This window comes from Terrapene carolina, unplaced genomic scaffold, assembly GCF_002925995.2.
Source record: "Terrapene carolina triunguis isolate 2854851 unplaced genomic scaffold, T_m_triunguis-2.0 Scaffold130, whole genome shotgun sequence".
NCBI classification, from domain to species: domain Eukaryota; kingdom Metazoa; phylum Chordata; order Testudines; family Emydidae; genus Terrapene; species Terrapene triunguis.
Genome location: NW_020664481.1, coordinates 6,802,690 through 6,823,326, shown reverse-complemented (window position 1 = coordinate 6,823,326; position 20,637 = coordinate 6,802,690). Strand labels below are relative to the sequence as shown.

Sequence of the window (20,637 nt, the reverse complement as noted above, 5' to 3'; positions counted from 1 at the left end):
GGAGGAGTTGGCAAAGTCAGATAATTTGAAGGGTTGGGGGGGGGGGTGTTTGGACAAAAGATGTTCTTCAATCTTATTAGCAAAAGAGGAATAGGAAATAGAGACCTATGCTCAAAATGTACTTACTGGTTGGGAGCCAGAAACTTTCTGGGTTTCCATTTTAAGGGCTCGTTTACACATTACATTATTTCTGATTAATTCCAAAAGCCTGAAGCAAAGCCCACTAAAGTAAATAGGAATCTTTCCATTGAATTAAATTGACTTTAGATCATGCCTTCAGAGAGGACCATGGAAGATAAGAATAAGGTGATTAGGGACAAGTATAGAGGGTTAATGTGTGTTGCACTGTATCTGAAGTTACAGACTCAGGGTTTATGTTATTTTTTATTTGTATCTCACACTGGTTGTATTTATTAGTGCTCTTCAACAGTAACTTTGAAGTGCTTGTGACAATTAATAATATATATAGATAGATAGATAGATAGTAGCTCCTTGTTCAAAAATCTGTGTTGATTATAAACATTCAGTACTTTTTTTTATAGAAATAACTCAAATTTAAAATGATTAAATAGCAGTTGTACTATGCTATGACAATTTGACTGAATGTTGGGGTTATGCTTTGCAGGTGCAACTGCAAAAAAAAAAAAAGTGTGCAAAATGGGTAAATGCAACCTCAAATACCTGCTTTGCATGGGGATTGGGGAAAAGTGAAATTATCAGTTTTCCTGGAGGACCCTGCTGTACATTGTTCTGAAAATTTAGGCTTTTTTTTTTATACTGATATACCGATTTCTGCTAGGGACTGATTTTTTTAAATTATATTTTTTAACTGAAATAGTTAAATGGGTACAACCCCTCATCTGGACAGTTACACAGCATAAAAGTGCATCCGCACATTTATACCAGTATAACTGCATCCACATTATGGGACTTGTCCTACTTGAAATGTACCAGCATAGTTAAAACAATAGTGTTTGTGTGTAGTGTAGACAAGGAAGGCCAACATGCAGCATAATCCCTACGGGTCCAGATGGCCGTGGCGTGCAATGGTGACGTCAGGGCATCCCCATAATAATCCCTGCACAACCCGGCTTAATCTGCGTTCAGATTTGACCCCAAGACCTTCATGCTCAACGCTGTGCCTGGGATTCATATTCATCCCACCGACTTTCATGGGCCTAATCACAGGCCTGTGTGAGGGCCCTGATCCTACAGAGCCTGTCAGACAGACCAGTGGCTGGGGAGCCCTGAGCGCGCCCTATAGCGCCGGCCTTGTCTCTACCGCACGGGTGGGCAGGGCTCAGGGGAGGGAAGAGAGAGGGGACGCGGCCTGCCGCACGTCCATGCTAATTTTCTCCACCGCTTCCAGGCTGGTTAGCAGAGCCGAGGCCTCCCTCCCGCAGTCTCTATGGTACTTCGCCGACTAGGTCTTCCGTAATCTCTATGGTGCTTTCCTCTCTAGGTCTTTTCTGGGTTTCCTCTTCCCCCATCTCTATGGTGCGTGCCGCTCGCCAGCTCCGGCCGGTGATTGGCTGGGAGGCCAGTTCTCGCGAGACGAGAGTTGCGCGCAGAGTCCCGGCTGAGCGAGGAGGCGGAGTGGGGTTTGGGTCCGCGCACCGGGGCCGGCAGCAGTGGCTCGTTCGGTAAGATGGCGCCTGTGGGCCTTGCCTGGGGCCCTCGCTCGGGGGGCGGCGCGGAGCGGAGCCTGGGGGTGGGAGCGGCAGGCGCGGTGCGCCGGGCCCGGCAAGGGGGGCTAGAGCCCGGCCAGGGCAGAGGCTGAGGAGGGGTTTCGGGGCCCTGGGGGGTTAGGTGGCGGAAGAAGCGGCTCTAGTCCTCGCAGAGCCCAGGAGGCCGGGCCCGTCCCCACGGGAGCATCGGGGCTGGGGGAGCAGATGAGGAGCGCGCGCGCTTGGCAGGGCCGAAGAAGCCTTCAGCGTCTTGGAGGTGGTACCGTAAAGCCCTGCACCGAGCCGGGCCCCCCGAGACCCGACCGGCTCACGGCCCCTCGTGAGGGGTGGGGGATAAGGCCCGGCCAGCCTGTGTGAGAGACGGGCTGTGAGCCCCCTCAGGGAGGCTGATTCGGTGCATGGTATGTGTATGGAGCTGAGCGTGTGTATGGTGGCGTCTGTTGTATGTATATGGGGTGGGGGGCCGCGTGCTGGGCGCGGGGTGTATGTATGGGGGCAGGGCTGTGTGGTGATGTATGTGGGTCGGTTTCTGTTACAGTGGCTGATCTCCAAAAAAGAGTTCAGTTCTCCATTCAATAACTTTTTGTTTAGCCAACAATCTTTATTGAACCAGCAAAGAAGGTATTAATAACCGAGCTGGTCCCACAGTTCTTGTAGGCAAGTTAGACTTAACTTTTCTTTCACCTGCTGGTATTTGTGCCAAGTAAGATACTTTTCATTCCTTATAGTGAAAATCCAGAATGAGTTATGCAGAAAAACCTGATGAAATCACAAAAGATGAATGGATGGAAAAACTCAATAACTTGCACATCCAAAGAGCTGATATGAATCGCCTGATCATGAACTACCTTGTTACAGGTAACAGTGAGCAATGGATGCTAGTATTACATTTAGTAGGTTGGTCTCTTTTTAGATCATCTGCCATTTATTTTAATCAATAACATTCATTCTTACTAGAATGAGCTATTAAATGGTTGATACTAATAGATATCACTATTGCCTGTATTTTCTGTGATTTCTAGAAAATATTTTTTCTAGAATTCACAGAAAATATAGTTGATGATAATTATTTAATAAAAATAGTTATAAATTGGGTAAAGGAAAAACACTACAAAGGCAATACTGAATTTGTATCACCCACACTCTGTTAGCAACACATTATTTTTGCTAAGTAAAACATTAGAGAACCAAACTTTGTTGACTTTGATTATATAGCCTCTACAGGTTTTACCCAATATATATCTCCTTTCTGTCTTAATCTTAGCTTTTCTGCTAAAAATATATTTCCCTTGTGGCATTTCTGGTTTGGAACACTGTTACCCAAAATTGCACTGAGCTTAATATCACATCTTTTATTACACTATTTTCCTTAAATTGGGAATGTGTGATGGCTTCTACTAATGTAATCTGGACAGCATTGAACAAGCTGTGTGCGCTCTTTTTTTCATCACAGAGCAGGAGAAATTATCAGAAACCAACTTCAACTAATTTGGTTGAAAGATCAGACTAATTATGAGGACATAGTGTCCTCAAAACACCTCAGGAAGACCAGAATATTTAATGTGCTAGGCATCCAGAAACTGCAACTTAAGAGATACCAGAAACCCCTCAAAAATTGTCCTTTGGCGATATACATTAATTTTCATGGCCAAGTGCACCATAGTAGAGATGTTCATATTCATCAAGCATGCACCCCGTTTGTGTCCATGTGCAGCTGGAACCTGAGCAATGGGAGATGCACTAGAGTGACCATGTCATAAATTGTTTGTGTATATGTATGAAAGTAGAGTGTCTGTTCAGTTCTGTGACTCTTTTTCTGATGAAAAGAGCCTTCATGTGGTATGCAGACGGGAGTTCAGACTCGCTCATGTTTATGCTAATTATAAAATGGGTAAAACTATTTATACACCAGATGAATGTAATTTTTTGCTATGGTCTTTCCTGCAAAAGAATAACCAGGCCCAAATATACCAGACAACAGAGTTCCAATCATGGGGTCAATGCTAAACTTGAATCCTTCCTAGTAAAATTTTGTTTTGTACCTTTTTTCTCTTTGCATGCAGTTAAATATAGACTTTTATAGAAGGGATAGGAACTTGATGAATTTAGAGAGAATTAAATGTGAAGTTTTTCTAGAATTGTGCAACTTATTTAAATCAGCCTTTCGGAGAAACCTGTAAGTTCATATATTTTCAATCATGATCTTGTACACCTCTACCTCGATATAACGCGACCCGATATAACTCGAATTCGGATATAACGCGGTAAAGCAGCGCTCCAGGTGGGCGGGGCTGCGCACTCTGGTGGATCAAAGCAAGTTCGATATAACGTGGTTTCACCTATAACGCGGTAAGATTTTTTTGGGCTCCCGAGGACAGCATTATATTGGGGTAGAGGTGTATTTACAAAAATGCCTGCTTCATTGAAAAGATTCCAAATAGGATTGCGTGGACATCTTAGTATATCCTCTTAACTTGGTTTATTAAATAGAAATTCAGAAAACAACAACATGTTTAGACAGCCAGGGTCCATAGCATGGAATGTCAATAGCCACATGGTGGCTTTACTCAAGGTGTCTAAAAGCTCCGCAGGGTTATTACTGATCTGGTGCAGCCCAGCCAGTGTATAGCCATGCAGTGTCCCCTCCTGATCTCAAATCTGATTTTCAGGGCTCAATGTGCAGGGACTTTATTTTCGAGGCCAACTGTGTGACCAAAAAGTGCTGCTGGTGGTGACTGATGATGACTTCAGTCCTCTCCAGGCCAGTCCTCAATAATACATCCCTATTAATGAGAAAATAAAATCATCTTATGCCCAGTAGTTCCTGTTAGCAACATATATGAAATGCCTCCAGGCTGCTATGTTTCAGATCCATATAAGTCAATTGGAAGTATACAGGTTTGATAAATCTGTACTATTCTATATAGCTTATTAAATAGAATTCAGAGATGAAATGTGTTTATATTTCAGAGGGTTTTAAAGAGGCAGCAGAGAAGTTTCGGATGGAGTCTGGAATTGAGCCCAGTGTTGATCTAGAGACTCTGGATGAAAGGATAAAAATTCGAGAAATGATACTGAAAGGACAGATTCAAGAAGCAATTGCATTGATTAATAGTCTCCATCCAGAATTGTTAGATACAAACCGATACCTTTACTTTCATTTGCAGGTAAGATCCAGTGATTAGTTTGTTTTGTATCTAGAATTGTTTGGAGACTGAAGAAAAGATGTAATTGCAAGCATTCACTAATGTGGTGCGTGATGTGATTTTAACTGTCTATTTCTTACTTTATGGCATGGAATGCAGTAGCATTTTAAAGAGTATTTTTAGTTTGTATTTATTATTCATCTTACCTATGATTTATAAACTCCCAAATTGCTGATGGTTAGTCATGTCTTCTAGCAGCAGTTATAAAGTTTCTTTAAAACAGGGGTTCTCAAACTGGGGGTCAGGACCCCTCAGTGGGTCACGAAGTTATTACACGGGGGGTCGTGAGCTGACAGCCTCCACCCCAAACCCCGCTTTGCCTCCAGCATTTATAATGGTGTTAAACATATTAAAAGGTGTTTTTAATTTATAAGGGGGATTGCACTCAAAGGCTTGGTATGTGAAAGGGGTCACCAGTACAAAAGTTTGAGAACCACTACTTAAAAACCTATCTTCCAGGTTTTAAATGGCTCCAAAATCAATTGGAAAAATAGGATTAACTGTACTTCTATTAGTCTAACAAGTATGTATTTTTGAATTTTAGTACTGACAAAATACTGATTTAGTACGGCTTTGCTACTTAATATATAGGAGAAGAAATGGAATACCTAGAGGTGTAAGTGATGTTTAATGTGTTAGACTCTATTGACTAATCTTGCTTTGTTCCTCACGTATATAGCAGCAGCATTTGATTGAACTGATTCGGCAGCGTGAGACAGAGGCAGCCCTGGAATTTGCTCAGACTCAATTGGCAGAACAAGGAGAGGAGAGCAGAGAATGCTTGACAGAAATGGAGCGCACGCTGGCATTGCTTGCCTTTGATAATCCTGAAGAATCGCCCTTTGGAGACTTGCTCAACATGATGCAGAGACAGAAGGTAATGTATGCTCAAATGAAAGCTCTTTTCACTTTTGTTTATCCTTGTGGATAGCTAATATTACAATATTTTTTACATAATTACTAAATATTTATAAACTGGTATGGAGAACAGAAGTATTTCTAAAGCTGAGACTTCTGTTATAATTTAACAGCAATATTTTTAGAACACACAAGAACTTTTGTAATGTAAAACATCCCCTATTTGTGAAACTATGGGCTTGCTTTATCCATCTTTTGATACAGTATAAACTACTGCAGTTTCCTCTTTTATGCTCTTCCTAATCTCCATGCTGTGTAAACTTCAAGGTGTTCAGAATGATGCTGTCTTGCTCTAGGAAACAGGAGCATATTTCCTTTTTACTGGCTTCCTATCCACTTCTAAGTGCAAATCAAAATTGCTCTCTTAGTTTTTTTTAATATTACTTGGATATACTCATTTTATCTTTTTTTCCAACTGTGTCCCTCAACTGCTGCCACTATCCCTTCTGTTTTTTTGTTTTTTTTTTAAATCTGGAACTCCTTTTTATAGTTAGATTTAGGTAATACAGCATAACTTTAATTGCTGCTTGATTTTGCTTAGGCTAAAAACTGTAACACATTGGGGTAGATCCTAGACGCATCAGAACAGTGCTTCCTACATGCAGGGGTTTTGAGAAGCTAAAATGGCTTAATTTCATCTTGCTGTTTCTCCTCCCACGCCCTTCCTGATCCTGAAGGCTGCTAATAGAATAGGAAAGGTAAACTTGTGCTTTCTGGTGTTGTGCATTAGAATTGCTCTATGTAGGGAAAGGAAGGCAATTGTAGACTTCCTTATGGGATGGATATCAAGAGAACTATGTTCTCCCCTACACTATTTTTATAGAATTGTTTAATCTTATATTCTGGGAAAAAATGGCTGTTATTGCACAAACTGGTAGTGGAACTTCAGAGCAGAATTTTTATCTTGAACTTTTGGAGAGGCAAAAAAATACCGCAAGGTAATCTTCTATGTGGTTAATTTGCTCTAACTTGTACTGGTGGATTATGGTCCCCAGTGGTTGCTCCATCCCCAGGATCCCTGGAGCACATTGCATTCTGGCCTTATCTCCTCATCCTCACTCTTCAACTTTCTTTGCGCTGGGTGGGCCAGGAGGGGCTGGCATGGTAGCCTTATGCCAGTTGAACAATCCTCAGCTGCTGCCTTAAGGCAGATTTAACACCTTGTGGCACTGCTGTAATGGTGTGGGAGAGGGTTTAAAAGGCCAAATCCTCAACTCCTCTTACTTGTTTTCAGTGTAATGTGAGACCAGTGAGGTATTTAAGCTCTGCTTTTTCTGACTTGTACTCGGAGGAATTCATAAACTCTGCAGGACATTCTCCTTCAGTTAATATATATAATCACTACTCTAAGTTCAATATTTCTTTTCCAGGTATGGAGCGAAGTTAACCAAGCTGTTCTAGACTATGAAAATCGCGAGTCAACACCCAAGTTGGCTAAATTACTGAAACTACTTCTGTGGGCTCAGAATGAACTGGACCAGAAGAAAGTAAAATATCCCAAAATGACAGACCTCAGCAAGGGGACAATTGAGGAACCCAAGTAAATTGTGTGCAGATGGACACCAAGAAATCTTAGTACTGCACAGTATACATTTATATCAGTCTGTGACTGAAATATTTTTACTACAGTACAGAACTCAACAATTCAGATTTTTTTCAACGAACATCTTATTTAAAGGGAGAAAAGTCCCTTTTAAATGCTGAGAAAACTGCATTGAAAGGCGCTGTATCTCTTTGAAAGTCTGATTTAGGCTATGCACTATCATACATTTTTAAAAAATTCAATTAGACAGGAAAGAAAAAAATGGCATTTTAAAGTACAGTGCTCAAGGTTTCTAATTGGCTACTGATGCTTAGTTTAGTGGCCAGTGAGTTAAATGGGGTTAACTATTCAGTTAAGTTTAACTCTCTCTCATTTGAAATGTATATAGATCAGTGAATATTTTCTACCTTATGTTAAGTTATAGCAAGATATGCATTTCCCTTTAAAACTAACAACTGGTCAAGTTTTCATCTAAAACTTTCTTACTGTACGGCCAACCTTTTGCATAGGAAATAGTGTATAAACTTGTAAATCATAATTTAAGGACTTTTTTTCCTTGTTTCTGACTCTGGTGCTTTATTTATATGGTGAGAGCTATGTTCACAGTGGATCAATGACCCATCTTTTCACAAGTAGTATTGCTGGAAATAAAAGTTTCTTTTTCATTTCAAGAATGACCAAAATGGCCTCCTGAAATAAGACATTAAATCATATATTTAAATAGGGTTTTGTTTTTGATTATTCAGGGATTTTTTTCCCTTATGTTAAACTTCCACCTCTAGTCACTGCAGTGATGCCAGCTGGTTACTACACCCTTAATGGCCACTTGTGTGCGGCTTGGTTAGCTGAAGTCTCCTCGGTGATACGAGGGAAGGCGGGAATCATAGACTTTTTTGCAAGTGTCCACCCTCACGCAGGGTCTGCCTTTGTGGAATAGCTTGCAGGATTTGGAGGTGGGTGGGTGGCATAGTTTGTAGTGTGCTAGTGGTAACCATTCTTTTGGCATATTACGCCTTGGATGAATGGAGCAGTGACGTTACAAAACCCTTTTCCCTAATCCCAGTGACTTCATATCTTTCTGAAGAGATGCAGTTCATCTTCACAGCTGTGCTATTGTTTGTTGGCTGTTCCACTCCTGTTAGAAACATTATAATGCTTACACATGAGGCCCTGATTTTCTTGGTCACCAGATTGTAATCTTCTGGGTGTAGGCGGTTTTGCTGGATGTATGACTTAATCTTACATTACTTCATACTGGTATATCTGGTAGTACCATGTACTGACCTTGCCAAATTGAGATCTAGATCTTTAAAACCCATACGCTGAGTTATTACAAAACTGCTGAACAAAGACCAGTTTGGTGGAGGAAATAGCATAGTATCACAGTGCACTGGCAATTTACACCCTACCCATCAGATACTTTGGATATCCTAGTCTGGTAACTATTACCCTGCAGATTGAAACTACTTAGTTTCCACTTAATTTTCTGGAATACTTATGCATTAAACGTAAAAGCTTTGCAGAGACATGACTTAGAGAATAACAAAATCTGTTCCTGATTGCGTTACTGTGAACAGTTTACTTGTGTGTAGCTATTTTCTGGGGGAGACAGTTGTCTCCTAAGCAGCTATAGAGATACCTCGGTGCCAAGGTTAGTCTAGGTGATGGATATAAAACAAGAGACTGATCTGTCCCATTTTACTACTGATGGTTTTATTTGACATCCTGAGACTTTCACCATACGCAACTCTTGTAATTCATACAAAACTGTAATGAACTGTCATTGGCCACCACCTGCAATAATGAGCTGGCTTTATTTCACCCTCGTTGGTTATTCTAACAATTTACCTGAACTGAGAAGATAAATATTGTTTTCAGTCAGTTGCTGGTTTTTAAAGTATATTATTTTAATTTGCAATCTATATGGTTAGTGTAATTTTGTTTAATAACAAACTGCAGAAATTAAACTGTTTTGCTCTGATTCCTTCATGAACAACTGATCAACTTTTCCTCCAGTCTGACACTTTTTGTGCTGATCCTCATCTGAAGCTTTTCCAGGAGGAAGTGGAAAGTGGTGAATTTTTGTGGCATGACTAGCATTTTTCTCTATGAGAAATGCGATATTACAGACCTGGTTGAAGAGTTCACCATACTTTTAGAATGCTGCATTAATTCCATATAGTCTTTGGGCGAAGTGCATAGATTGCTTTTTTTTTTTTTTCCCCATTAAAAATAAGATGTTTTCTAAGAGGTTGAAATATAACATTTTAGTAAAGGATTATTTGAGTTTGTTTTTATTAATATACCACATTGATAAACAGCTTTAATCTGTAAAGTCTTTAATTGCAAGAAAATATTCAAAAGCTATGCATTTTACAGAAAGCATAAAGATATTCATAATGGTACTCTTAGGGATCTTTATATTCGTGTATATAATTTGCATATACAAATATAATATATACTCTGAAATACTCTTGAATGGTAGGGGCTGTGAAACATAACTTATGGAAATACTGTGCACAGTAAACGCAGACCTGAGTACATGAATGAATTTTTGTCATGCATGAGAAATGTCTTATTTGGTGACTACTAATTAATGGATTTTGTTATATCCATCATTGTTAGATAACCACTTTAACAAGTAACATTAAATACCACTTTGATCAGTTTGCTGCTAGTGTAAATATATTGTTTTGTTCCACTTCACATAACAAAATGGTACAAAGATAGATTTCTTTGTGTATGAATGACATGGCAGCATCTAACTATGATCTGTTCTAAGCTCACTGGTGGCAAACTACTATAGTAAATGTGTGGTTTTCATATCCCTAGCACATCCTTTCCTTTGTTGAAAGAAGATTTGCTTTATTAGTGATGTGAACACAGTCAGGATGTAAAATATTCTGCTTTGTAAATATATCTTAAGTGTATTCTGATTAGGATATAAACTTCCCATATTTTCATGATGATTACCTACTTAATTGTTTCTGCCTCTTGGCTGTTCCCATTATTCCATTTTGCCAGTCAAATATGGAAAGGTAAACTTTTGCTTTCTGCTGTTATACAATAGTTTTCTATGATGGGGGAGCAAATAGTGGATTTACATATGGGTGAAGTACTGAAAAAACTCTTCTCCCCCAGAGAATACTGTTTACAGAACTGTTTTAATCTTGCATATTACTGGCTGGGAACTGGCTATTACATAGAAACTAGTAGACACTATAATTTTTATTTGGAATTTTTTGAGACACAAATGTATATAGGTAATATGTTTAAGTACAAGGAAGCTATCTGGAAAGCCGACTGAGGTGAAGTTTTTAAAAGTTATGTAGAATTGAGTGTACTCAACTTTTTTTAAACAGGATACCACTTGCTGTAAAACCACATAAGGAAACGATGCAGCAAGCAGGCAGAACTTTTTTTCCAGTACATGTAAGCTAGGCACAAATGTAAAACATGTTAATTACACTATCCCAGGGTATTTTTGTTTTTTGTTGTTGCTTAAGTTGTAAATATCCCTCTGGTTTGCGCATTTAAGAGTGCAAGTTAAGAAACGTTGAACAGGATTGCTTGAGTACTAGAGCTATGTGTTGCTCAACTTCTTTACAATACCTTAATACCCAACTTTTTAATGAAAGGTTTTAAATTTAGTAAGAGTGTGATCCAGGATATGTGTATCTAGATCATCGTTGCCTCGTGCTTTTAAGAAACAGAATGCTATTTCCAGGTCACGGTTGGGAGAAAAAGAAAAAATGCATAATACTGCAATTCATAAAAGCTTTAAAATGTTACAATTAAATTGTTCTATATGCTCTTCTGATATGGACTATATTGGATTGTAAATGTAATCTTAAAGTGTACACCTTGTCCTCAAGTATTAATATAAGCTTTCACTTGGTGTAGAGTGGATATATTTTGTCCTCTTTGCCTGCCTTGTATCTACCCCCTTTCCCTTGCAGTTTTCCTAAATATCATAAAAAGCAGCATAAAAGAGAAAATACAGTAAGCTGTGTAGTTGTCAAATAGAGCATATTTTTCTGCTCCAACAGAAGAGGTTCATTGTAGGGATAAGAGAGGGAAGAAAACCTGGCAGATAAGAAATTAGACATAGTCCTACCTACAATTATTTGCATTCTCAAAAGTGCCCAAAAGGGAAACTAAGCTGAGATCTTGATGAAAATCAGGCTTGTAAGTGATGTAATATTTCTAAGTAGTGCTAGATTGAGAGTACTGGGATGTGAAGTCGTATTTATCTAAGAAATGCTCCCACCCTCCCATTTATTTGTAAGAGCGTCAAAGCTCTGAGTTCAGCAAGATGTGCAGCAGTGTAAGGGAGGGTTTCTTCTTCCATGGGTTTGTGGCCTAGGCCATAAGTTGGCCTTTAGCTAACTTTGTATTTTCTCTTCTAGTCCTTCTACCTTAGGAACATAGGCCCTGCTTACTTTGAAAGCAAAACTGCTTCTCACGTATCAGCAAGGTTAAATCAGGTATTCACTGGAAAACACGTACAGCTGTGCGTTTAAAAAGGAGGACAGGATGGAATATGTACAATATGAACAAAATTTTGTTGCTAATAAGGTTGTTAGAAGACGCTGAACAAAGCAATAGCTGATGTTTTCTTGTGTATGGGGTAAACTAGATTCTCTGATCCCATAGTGCCAGGGGCCATAAAAGTGCCTAAATGAATAGGGGCTAATGTTTTTTTCTGCCATCTTATTTCTGAGGCAATGCTTCCCAAGTCCTGCAGTGGTCTGTCCACTTACATGTTTGCTGTTTGTACTTTGTTTCCTGTGTAAGTACTTATCTAGCTCTAACATTTCCCAACCCCCCTGGAACTATTATTGCTTTTGTCACTCTGCCTTACCCATAAAGTATTTCCTAAACTCCCTTATTACTTTCCTAAGTTTACTTTATGCTCTCCATTTTGCGTTTGACACTTACAGAAAATGTCTGGTGTCTACCTTCATTTTTTTCCCTCCTAGAATTTAATTCTCAACTATACAGCCTCCAGATACCCCCTTTAACATTATATATTAAATTCTGTGTTCCTAATATCTTATTGATCTAACTCCTGACATCTTTTTACCAAGTTATGGCTCCCTCTTCTGGAAATGAAAACACAATAAGGAGGACCAGGTTTCAAAGTGAAGTGCGCACGGGCAGCTGCATCCTGGCTTATTTGCACAGTTGTCAGCTTTTATTTTGTGGTCAAATAAGCTGTGAAATAAGGTCAATAGTGTTGAGGGCTGGACTCAATAGTCAACACTGCATTCCTTCTCTCCCTTAATTGCCATCTGCTGTTCCCAAGTCAATATTTTTGATTAGTTTTCTCCATCAGTGCCATACCCTAATACGTGGTACTATGTCAGAATCCTTCCTGAAGCTCAAAAGAGTCCATCCCTTGTCTCAGTATTTTCACCTCCAAGAATTAAATTTTAAGTATGGCTTTGGTAAGTTCATGGGAGACCCACCTTTCATGTGTTCCTATCCAAGTGTTGTGCCTGAACCCTGACTGTAGAATCTTCCCAGATCTCAAAGTCGGACTCAGCTCTACAATATTGTTAGCTATCTTTTTCCTCTGCACGCTGTAGAGATGGACATCTTGTTCCAGAAAGTTCCAGATGACAAACCTACTGGAGGTTCATTAGTGTAAGCAAGTGATGTGGGGAACAGTGCAGTTGCATAGGGGCAAACACACTGAGGAGTTAGTGTTGCTGAGATTTATAGGTGTTCTGAAGTGGGACATGAAAGAGGAAACTGGGCTAATTACTACCCCTCCACCACAAAAACTGGACAGAAGATGGGAGAGCAGAGGCATGAAACCAGGGGTGAGAGAACCTCCCCTCTTCCCACAGCTCTCTGCACCATGTTATCTGCTCTGTTCCTTTTTTAAAAAACTGTCCTTTGTGCTGAGGTGTTTATATGTATGTTTATTTGCTGAAAATTAGTAAGATTATGTAGGAGGCAGTAAGGGAGAGAACAGGGCTCTCTCATTGCTCAGTGTTCCCTTCTTGCCTTGATATATATACTATGAGAGTAGAAGTTCTGAAAACCAACTAGAGCTGAGTGCCTGGCCTGAAAAAGTATGGAGCGGGAGGCATTAAAATGGGTGTCTCTGGGTTTATACACATGCTTTATTCAAATCAAAAAGCCTCACTTTAACCTGTTTTTACCAAATGCAAAGAATTGCAAGTGTGTAGATCTACAGTAATTTGTGGGGACAGGGGAGTACACACCTTTAAAATGCATGAAGTGGGGAAAAAGTCTCAATACTTATCTTCATTATCCCTTTATCCTAATATTTGCTTTTTAGAGTTGAGTGTGCTTGACTCAAGCAGGAGTTAATGGGCCTGTAAGGACACAGGATTAAATATAGTATGGGTAGAAGGGGTAGGAGAGATTATTTATGTATGTTCCAACATGCTTTTTGTTTTACAGACAATTCCCTGCCCTCCCCCCCCCCCCCCCCCAAAAAAAAGATTACAATTGGAAGGCCAGATTTTGATACCCTTAAACATATGAAGTAATACTTTAATGTCTCAAAGCATTGTGCACGAAGGAGGTGAAATGATTTGCTTAAGGTCACCCAGCACACCCATGGCAGAGTAAAACCCATGTTTCTGGGCAGTGCCCTCTCCATTAGACTATGCTACCTCTCCTGAACTGACCAAACCAGCACCCATTTAGCAAACCAGCTTTATCTAAATTGACTTTTCCCACTTTGATGCAGAAAAAAGGATGTCCACACACAGACTTGCACTAAAGTTACTGTTAAAGCACAGAGTGGGAACGTGAAAAGCAGGCTTGGCCCAGAGCTGGGTGTACAGCGGCAGGATTTTCCCATTTTCCCATTGCTTCCATTTTGTGAGTTACAGGGAAACCGGTTTCAGACCAAGCATTCTGCGTAGGGGACCGCCAGGAAACTGAAAGTAAGGAAAAACTAACAAGTGGCTCTCTGCCCCTGCTTTTATATTGATCACAAATGCAGGTGCATTTGTGATCAATACACACACCCACACACTTGTTAAGTTTTCCATTCTGGTTGGGCCACTTCCACTGCCATCTCTGCAACGGCCCAGCCCACTTGTATCATATTCCAAATAATAAAAATAGTTTGTTTGTCCCTGGGAGTGCGGTTCTCCCCTTTCGCCCCTTCTCCACACCGCATGGGGAAAGGTTTATAGATGCTAAGAGAAAAAGGTCTAGGTCTAGGACTCTATCCTGCCTCTCCCTCCAGCCGGCAACGCCCCTGAGCAATGTAGCTGCACCGTGGTCTGGTATTAACAAGGCGCCTTGGTTCTCGTTGGTACAAATACAGAGACCCGGTCCACACGGGAGGAATAAAACAGTCGGACTCCAGTATTAATAGCAACACTACTTGCAACTGATTCAAGTGAGATGCAAAAGGAATTCTTCTGTTCTTCTACTACCCTGTACCACGTCATCTCTGGCTGGAAGAGTTGAAGGGGGTGAATTGGTTGCAGCGCTGCTTATCATCATCCCTTAGTGGACCCATTCAAACTCGGCCGTGGTTCTGGTACCCTGGGGCTAAATCTTTTTACAGTGCGTTCCGGCCCGCTGCACAACGTTGGAAGCTCAATCCAGCTTGTAAATTTCCCCCCGGGCGGATCGCAGTCTGCACTAGCCGCTGCCAGACTTGCTTCCTGGAAAAGCTCCAACAGGAAGAGAAGTTGAAAACTGACACGTGGACTTTGTATTGCAAAGAGACAAACTCCCCCTCTGAATCCCAAACCAGATCCGCTCGGCTTTCGCAAAGTAAGAGGCAGGGCTGCGGTGACAGGCAGGCATTGCATTCACTCCCTGTGACTGAGCCTGGCTTTGCATCTTTCCTTTAAGCAAGCACCTTCTAGGAGAGTGGGAAATGTAACCCTGTTCTGGGGATTTTTCCTGTCATTGCTGTCTGCCCTTTTTGCAATCACTCCCGCATCCTTGCAATAAGTGCCACAACCGCACGGTCTATCCGTGTCATTTTACTTAGTGAGTCGTCACCCTTTTGTAAAAAAAATACTGAATGGCTTCAAGTATCGGTAGGAATGGTGTTCAGGTATATAGTTCTGACCTGGTCTCGCTACATCATCATAGCCACCACTACCAGCAGCAGCAGCCTGTAAAGAAGACATATAAGGAAGGCACGAAAAAAGATGGGACTGTGGATGCCTATTGGTCCAGGTAAGACTATACAGTTTGTCATTATAAATATTTTTATTCTTTTCCTTGTGCACAAACCCCTGCTATGTAGTTTTAATATGCAGAGTTTTCTTTCCTGTTTAATGGCTCTTTAATCTGTAGATAAAACACTTGAGAGTGTCTGAATGACTGTTTCAGAGTAGCAGCCGTGTTAGTCTGTATCCGCAAAAAGAACAGGAGTACTTGTGTGTCGTTTTGTAAGGATGGTCCAGTGGTTGGGGATCCATCCTGGGCTGGGACACAAGGAGAGCTGAGTTCAATGCATTGCTTTGCCACAAACTTCCTGTGGACCCTCCGGCAAATTACTTAATCTCGTCGTGTCTCAGTTTTCCAGCTGTAAAATAGATAACAGCACTTCCTGACGTCACAGGGGTGTTGTGAGGATAATTACATTAAGACTATGAAGTGATACTATGGTAATGAGGACCAAAGAAGAACCCGCATATAGATAGATACTGTACAAACCGTCTTCCTTGTAAATCTGTGCTATTCCAATCAGGACTGTTTTAATAAGAACAATAGCACAAAACTGCACCGCAGAGAAAGAAAAGGTAACCACTACATAAAATACAAAACACTTTTTTTAAATGCAAGACAATTGAGCTTGTATCTGCCCTGTAGTTGGTTATTCAAACATGCCATTTGAAACATTAAGAGCTTTTTATCAAAAGGTCTCAGCAGTTATGTTTGCACTGTAGATAATAACTAATTAAGATTAAAGGTAGCTAGATTACTCAGTAATAGTTTTTCCAAGTTCAATAATTAAGACTTTAAAAAAACATTTTTTCAGCCAAAAATGTGCATCCACGCTGCCTTTATGCTGATTATCAGTATGATGCATATAGTAATAGTTGAGGTTACCAAATACAATGTGCATTGTGAAAAATCATATTCTAAAATGGTTTATCTGCCCAGTCTTAACTATTAGAGGGTGCAGCAGTGTATGTGATTTTATTTTAATCTGAATTGATCCGGGTATGATTCCTAGCTCATTTTGTATTCTCCACTGTGTGTGTAAATGTAATATTGAAAACAGGCTCAAACCTTGTGTATAAACTTAGTTGTACAAGTCTATGGCACATGCTATGTGATTGGGTGACACGTGTAAAATTGCTACACTTCCCATTTTCATTACACATGAGTACTGTGCTTAGTACGATGATGGGGTCCCAATTCCTGATTGGTGCCTCTTGGCGCTACCACAATACAAATAACAAATTGATGTTTTCTGAGGATAGCCGAATCTCCAGGTTATTAAGCCAAAATGTACTGCCTTTGAGAGTGGTGGCATGTGTAAATTCAGGGTTGTCTTGTGTTCTGTAGGAACCTAAGAATTATCAGTTTTTAATCTCTCTAAAACTGACTCTTCTCTCTGGCCTCGGGCAAATCACTTAACCTTTAGGCTTCAGTTTGCAGCCACTCTAATAATGCATAAGGGTGCTGTCAGGAATTAATTGGTTAATGTTGGTGAAATGGTTGGGAGATGGGGATAGATAAGGACTGTGACTAATTGGCAGAAGCCTTGCAAAACTGAAAGCTCATCATGGCAAGAATTCTTTAAAATGATATGTGCTTCATAACAAATAACCATTACATCGATGGCTGATGAGACTGATCTTGATCCTCTAGTCTCCCAAGTGTGGCTGTAGCCCAGAACCTCCCATCACCACCACAACACATGTTAGAGAAAGTCTTCTGATCAACTACCCATTGAAGCCAATGAATCCAGTGGATTTTGTGGGCTTTGGATAAGACCCCCAGGAGAGGTGGTAAAAAAGTAAAATCAATCTGTGAAAACTTATTTGATTTTTTTTTTTTATTGATTTGCATTGAAAACTATGCTGATGAAAAGTTAGCAGTCATTTTTAACTAATGTTCTTAGCGATCATTTATGTTGTGGCCTGACCCAGACACTCCAAGCAGAATTGGAGCTGCACAGTGCTGCACTCTGTATAAGCAGAGAGTAAAGGCTAGACATGCAGCCCCAAAGAGTTTACAGTCTAATTTAAGAGAAGTTGCAATCTGTAGAGCTGGTTGTAATTTTTTTTAAACCAAAGTACAGGTTTTGTAGTGGTCAACATTTTTCACTTGTTTCTGGGGAGAGAGAGAGGGTAGATGGGCCAATATACAAAAATCTAAATGAAAGTTTCATTTGGGAAAAACTTTGTTTCAAATTTGTGCCCCCCCCCCCACCTGTGCTTCTCTGATTTGTTTTCTTTTTCCCATTAGAAAAGGGTGGAGGGAAAGTTTAAAAAAAAAAGGCGAGAGAATGTGCCCCACTGCTGCAAAGGGAAATGTTGGCAGATTTCATTACAGATTTCTTCCAAAAAAAAAAAAGATTGATGAACCCCTAATTTTTGATGAAAATCTAGTTGCTGCCAGTCCTGTGTCCAACTGGCTCTATCAACAAGTGGTTCTACCAAACCTTATGAAGGAACAGGACGGAGGAAAATGGAAATGTCAATAAGATTATCATTTGTACTGCTGTTGCACATAGAGGCTCCAGCTAGAATCCAAGCCCTATTGTGTTATGCACCACACATGCAAACATAGAAATCAGGTCTCTTCCCCCGTGAACAAGACTGTCAAAGAGTGGGAAGGGAAATACAGGTACAGAAAAAGGAAGTGATTTGCCTATGGTCACACAGCAGGTGAGTGGCAGGTTTGTGCAGTTATATAAGCTAACTATCTGAGCAGATGGATGCTTTCTAATCAATTGTATATTTTAAAATAATAGGCATAAATAAATATCAGTATTTCCAGATGAACTTTACTTTACCCTTCATTCAAGCTAATGAGCTACTGTTACAGAAACAAGGATTCATCAATATGGAGAAATGACAGAATCCATTTTCACACAGAAACAAAAGACACGCCAGGCAGCCTTCCAGATCCTCCATGCCCCTTTGGTGCAGTGAGACAGATAACCACTTATTGTTGCACGTTTGTTTTTCTGTCTTTGTTCTCCCTGGTTTATTCTGCTTCCTCTATTCTCCATTTCTTCAGCTCACTTTTCACTTTCCCTTCACCCACACATCTTATCTTATCCTCTCCAGCTGCCATTCCCAAACTTTCAAGGAACTCTCCAGTGGTTCCATTATCCCATACCATCCCTTCTCTTCCAAGGAACAACACTCAAAAAATTCTGATTAGGTAGGGTGCTTGAATAACTGTACAGGAAAAGGATGTCACTTTGAGTTAGGTATCAGAGGGGTAGCCGTGTTAGTCTGGATCTGTAAAAGCAGCAAAGAGTCCTGTGGCACCTTATAGACTAACAGATGTATCGGAGCATGAGCTTTCGTGCTGTCTGGTCACCCACGAAAGCTCATGCTCCAATACGTCTGTTAGTCTATAAGGTGCCACAGTACTCTTTGCTACTTTGAGTTAGGGTGACCAGACAGCAAGTGTGAAAAATCGGGACGGGGGTAGGGGGTAATAAGAGCCTATATAAGAAAAAGACCCAAAAATCGGGCTGACCCTATAAAATCGGGACATCTGGTCACCCTACTTTGAGTAACAACAATAATAAATTAACTAATAAAACCTAGCACTTGGAGAGCACTTTTCATCCATAGATCTCAGTGCTTTACAAGCAAGGGTCCCCAGGAGGTATGTAAATATCACCATCTCCAGTTTACAGATGGGAAACTAAGGCACAGAGAAGTGAAATGCCTTGCCCAACGTCACACACAAAGTCATGGGCAGATCCAGGGTCAGAAGGTGGAATCTAGGGGGCAGATTCTGGGCTGTGCCTCTCAGGTGGTGCAGCACAAAAGACTCAGTGGGGATTGAGGCCCGTATGCCTTCTAGATTCTGAGCTACACCAGGGGCCAGTGTGCTCCATGGTATAAGCTAGAGCAGTTGCTTTCTGCAGAGGAAGTGTAAAGGGGCTGTGATGGGCTGGAATCTGTCCCCAGGTCACTTAACTGCTAGTCCTGTGCCCAATCCCACGGACTACACTATTCTGTTCACAGCTTTCTGACGATCACAATTCAAGCCCCATTAGTTTCTTTTACTGTACGAGTCACTCATCTTATTATTAAATAACATACTTGCTAAGACCCCTTTATTTGAGGAGGTGTAATCAAGAAACCAGCTGCCAGTTGTGGTTATTCAGCATTGTCAAGTGTTATTTCTCTGTTTCTGTGATCAGCATGTGTGTGTGTGATTACAGTTGCACCTTTCCACCTCCTCCAGGCTGATTTAGTAGTTTTTTTTCTGCTCATACTACTGGCTAGAATCAAATTCTATCTTTATTCTGCCAAAAGCAAAATATGAAAAGAGGGAATGAACAGAAAGTTGCTCTTGCTAAACGGTGCTTGTTGCCATCTGTGGCTCTGCTAAGGAAATCCATGCTCAGGAGAGATGCATGAAGTAAACAAACTTGTCTTCCCCGTGGGAAAAAACCCTCCCCTCTAGGTCATTCTAGTTGGTTATTAGCTGATTGGTTTGAAAAATCAAAGCTACCTTTGATGGCTACAGATCATAAGGTGTCAGCTGGTGTCTGACACGTTGCAATCAGGGGGAAAAAGGGATTCTCTCTCTCTCGACAGTTATTAATCGTGTTTGTTATGGCAGTGCCTACAGGCCAACCAAGAATGGGGCCCCATTGTGTTAGGCCCTGCACAAGCAAAGCAGTAGCCGGTCCAGGTATTGAAGAGCTTACAATCTAATTAGGCAAGGCAGGCACAGGGCAGGGAAGGGTAGAACACAAAGAAGCACTTGGATTTTCAATGGTGGGGAGCAGTCATTTTTTGAGAAAAAACAAATGCAGGGAAGACAACCCTCAAGCGGAGTTAAAAATAACTACCCCACCCCCTTGGCAGGATCTCTGATTTAACTTGCTTCCGTACAGTCTTATGTGTGTGACTGTGCTGTGTTTACTTCACATCAAAAGTTGCCACAAACATGCTGTAAATTAAAGCAATGGACAGATAAGCTGCAAAAACTCACAGGAATAGGACAATAAAGCAGGGAGGATTATCAAACATGACTGGAAACAGGGTTATGGCTCTGACACTTTCAGCAGCCAGTGAAGAAAAAATAAAGTGACCTATGATACAGGAGGGGGCTA

The 20,637-nt window shown here is 40.7% G+C and overlaps 2 protein-coding genes across 2 annotated transcripts in view; both read left to right on the top strand.

Moving 5' to 3' along the window:
* The first annotated feature begins 1,574 nt into the window (after positions 1-1,574).
* GID8 (GID complex subunit 8 homolog) lies at positions 1,575-10,166 on the top strand. The gene is made up of 5 exons (XM_024194714.3): positions 1,575-1,643; positions 2,417-2,546; positions 4,659-4,855; positions 5,574-5,771; positions 7,183-10,166. Exons 2-5 carry the CDS (start codon positions 2,429-2,431, stop codon positions 7,354-7,356), a joined length of 687 nt encoding a protein of 228 aa, XP_024050482.1. The 5' UTR covers positions 1,575-1,643; positions 2,417-2,428; the 3' UTR covers positions 7,357-10,166.
* A 5,147-nt stretch (positions 10,167-15,313) lies between these two features.
* Positions 15,314-20,637, top strand: part of SLC17A9 (solute carrier family 17 member 9) — a 32,273-nt gene continuing 26,949 nt past the window's right edge. The window contains exon 1 of the mRNA XM_024194710.3: positions 15,314-15,545. Within this exon, the coding sequence (XP_024050478.2) occupies positions 15,388-15,545 (158 nt within the window). The 5' untranslated portion in view covers positions 15,314-15,387. The remainder of the gene's footprint in view (positions 15,546-20,637) is intronic.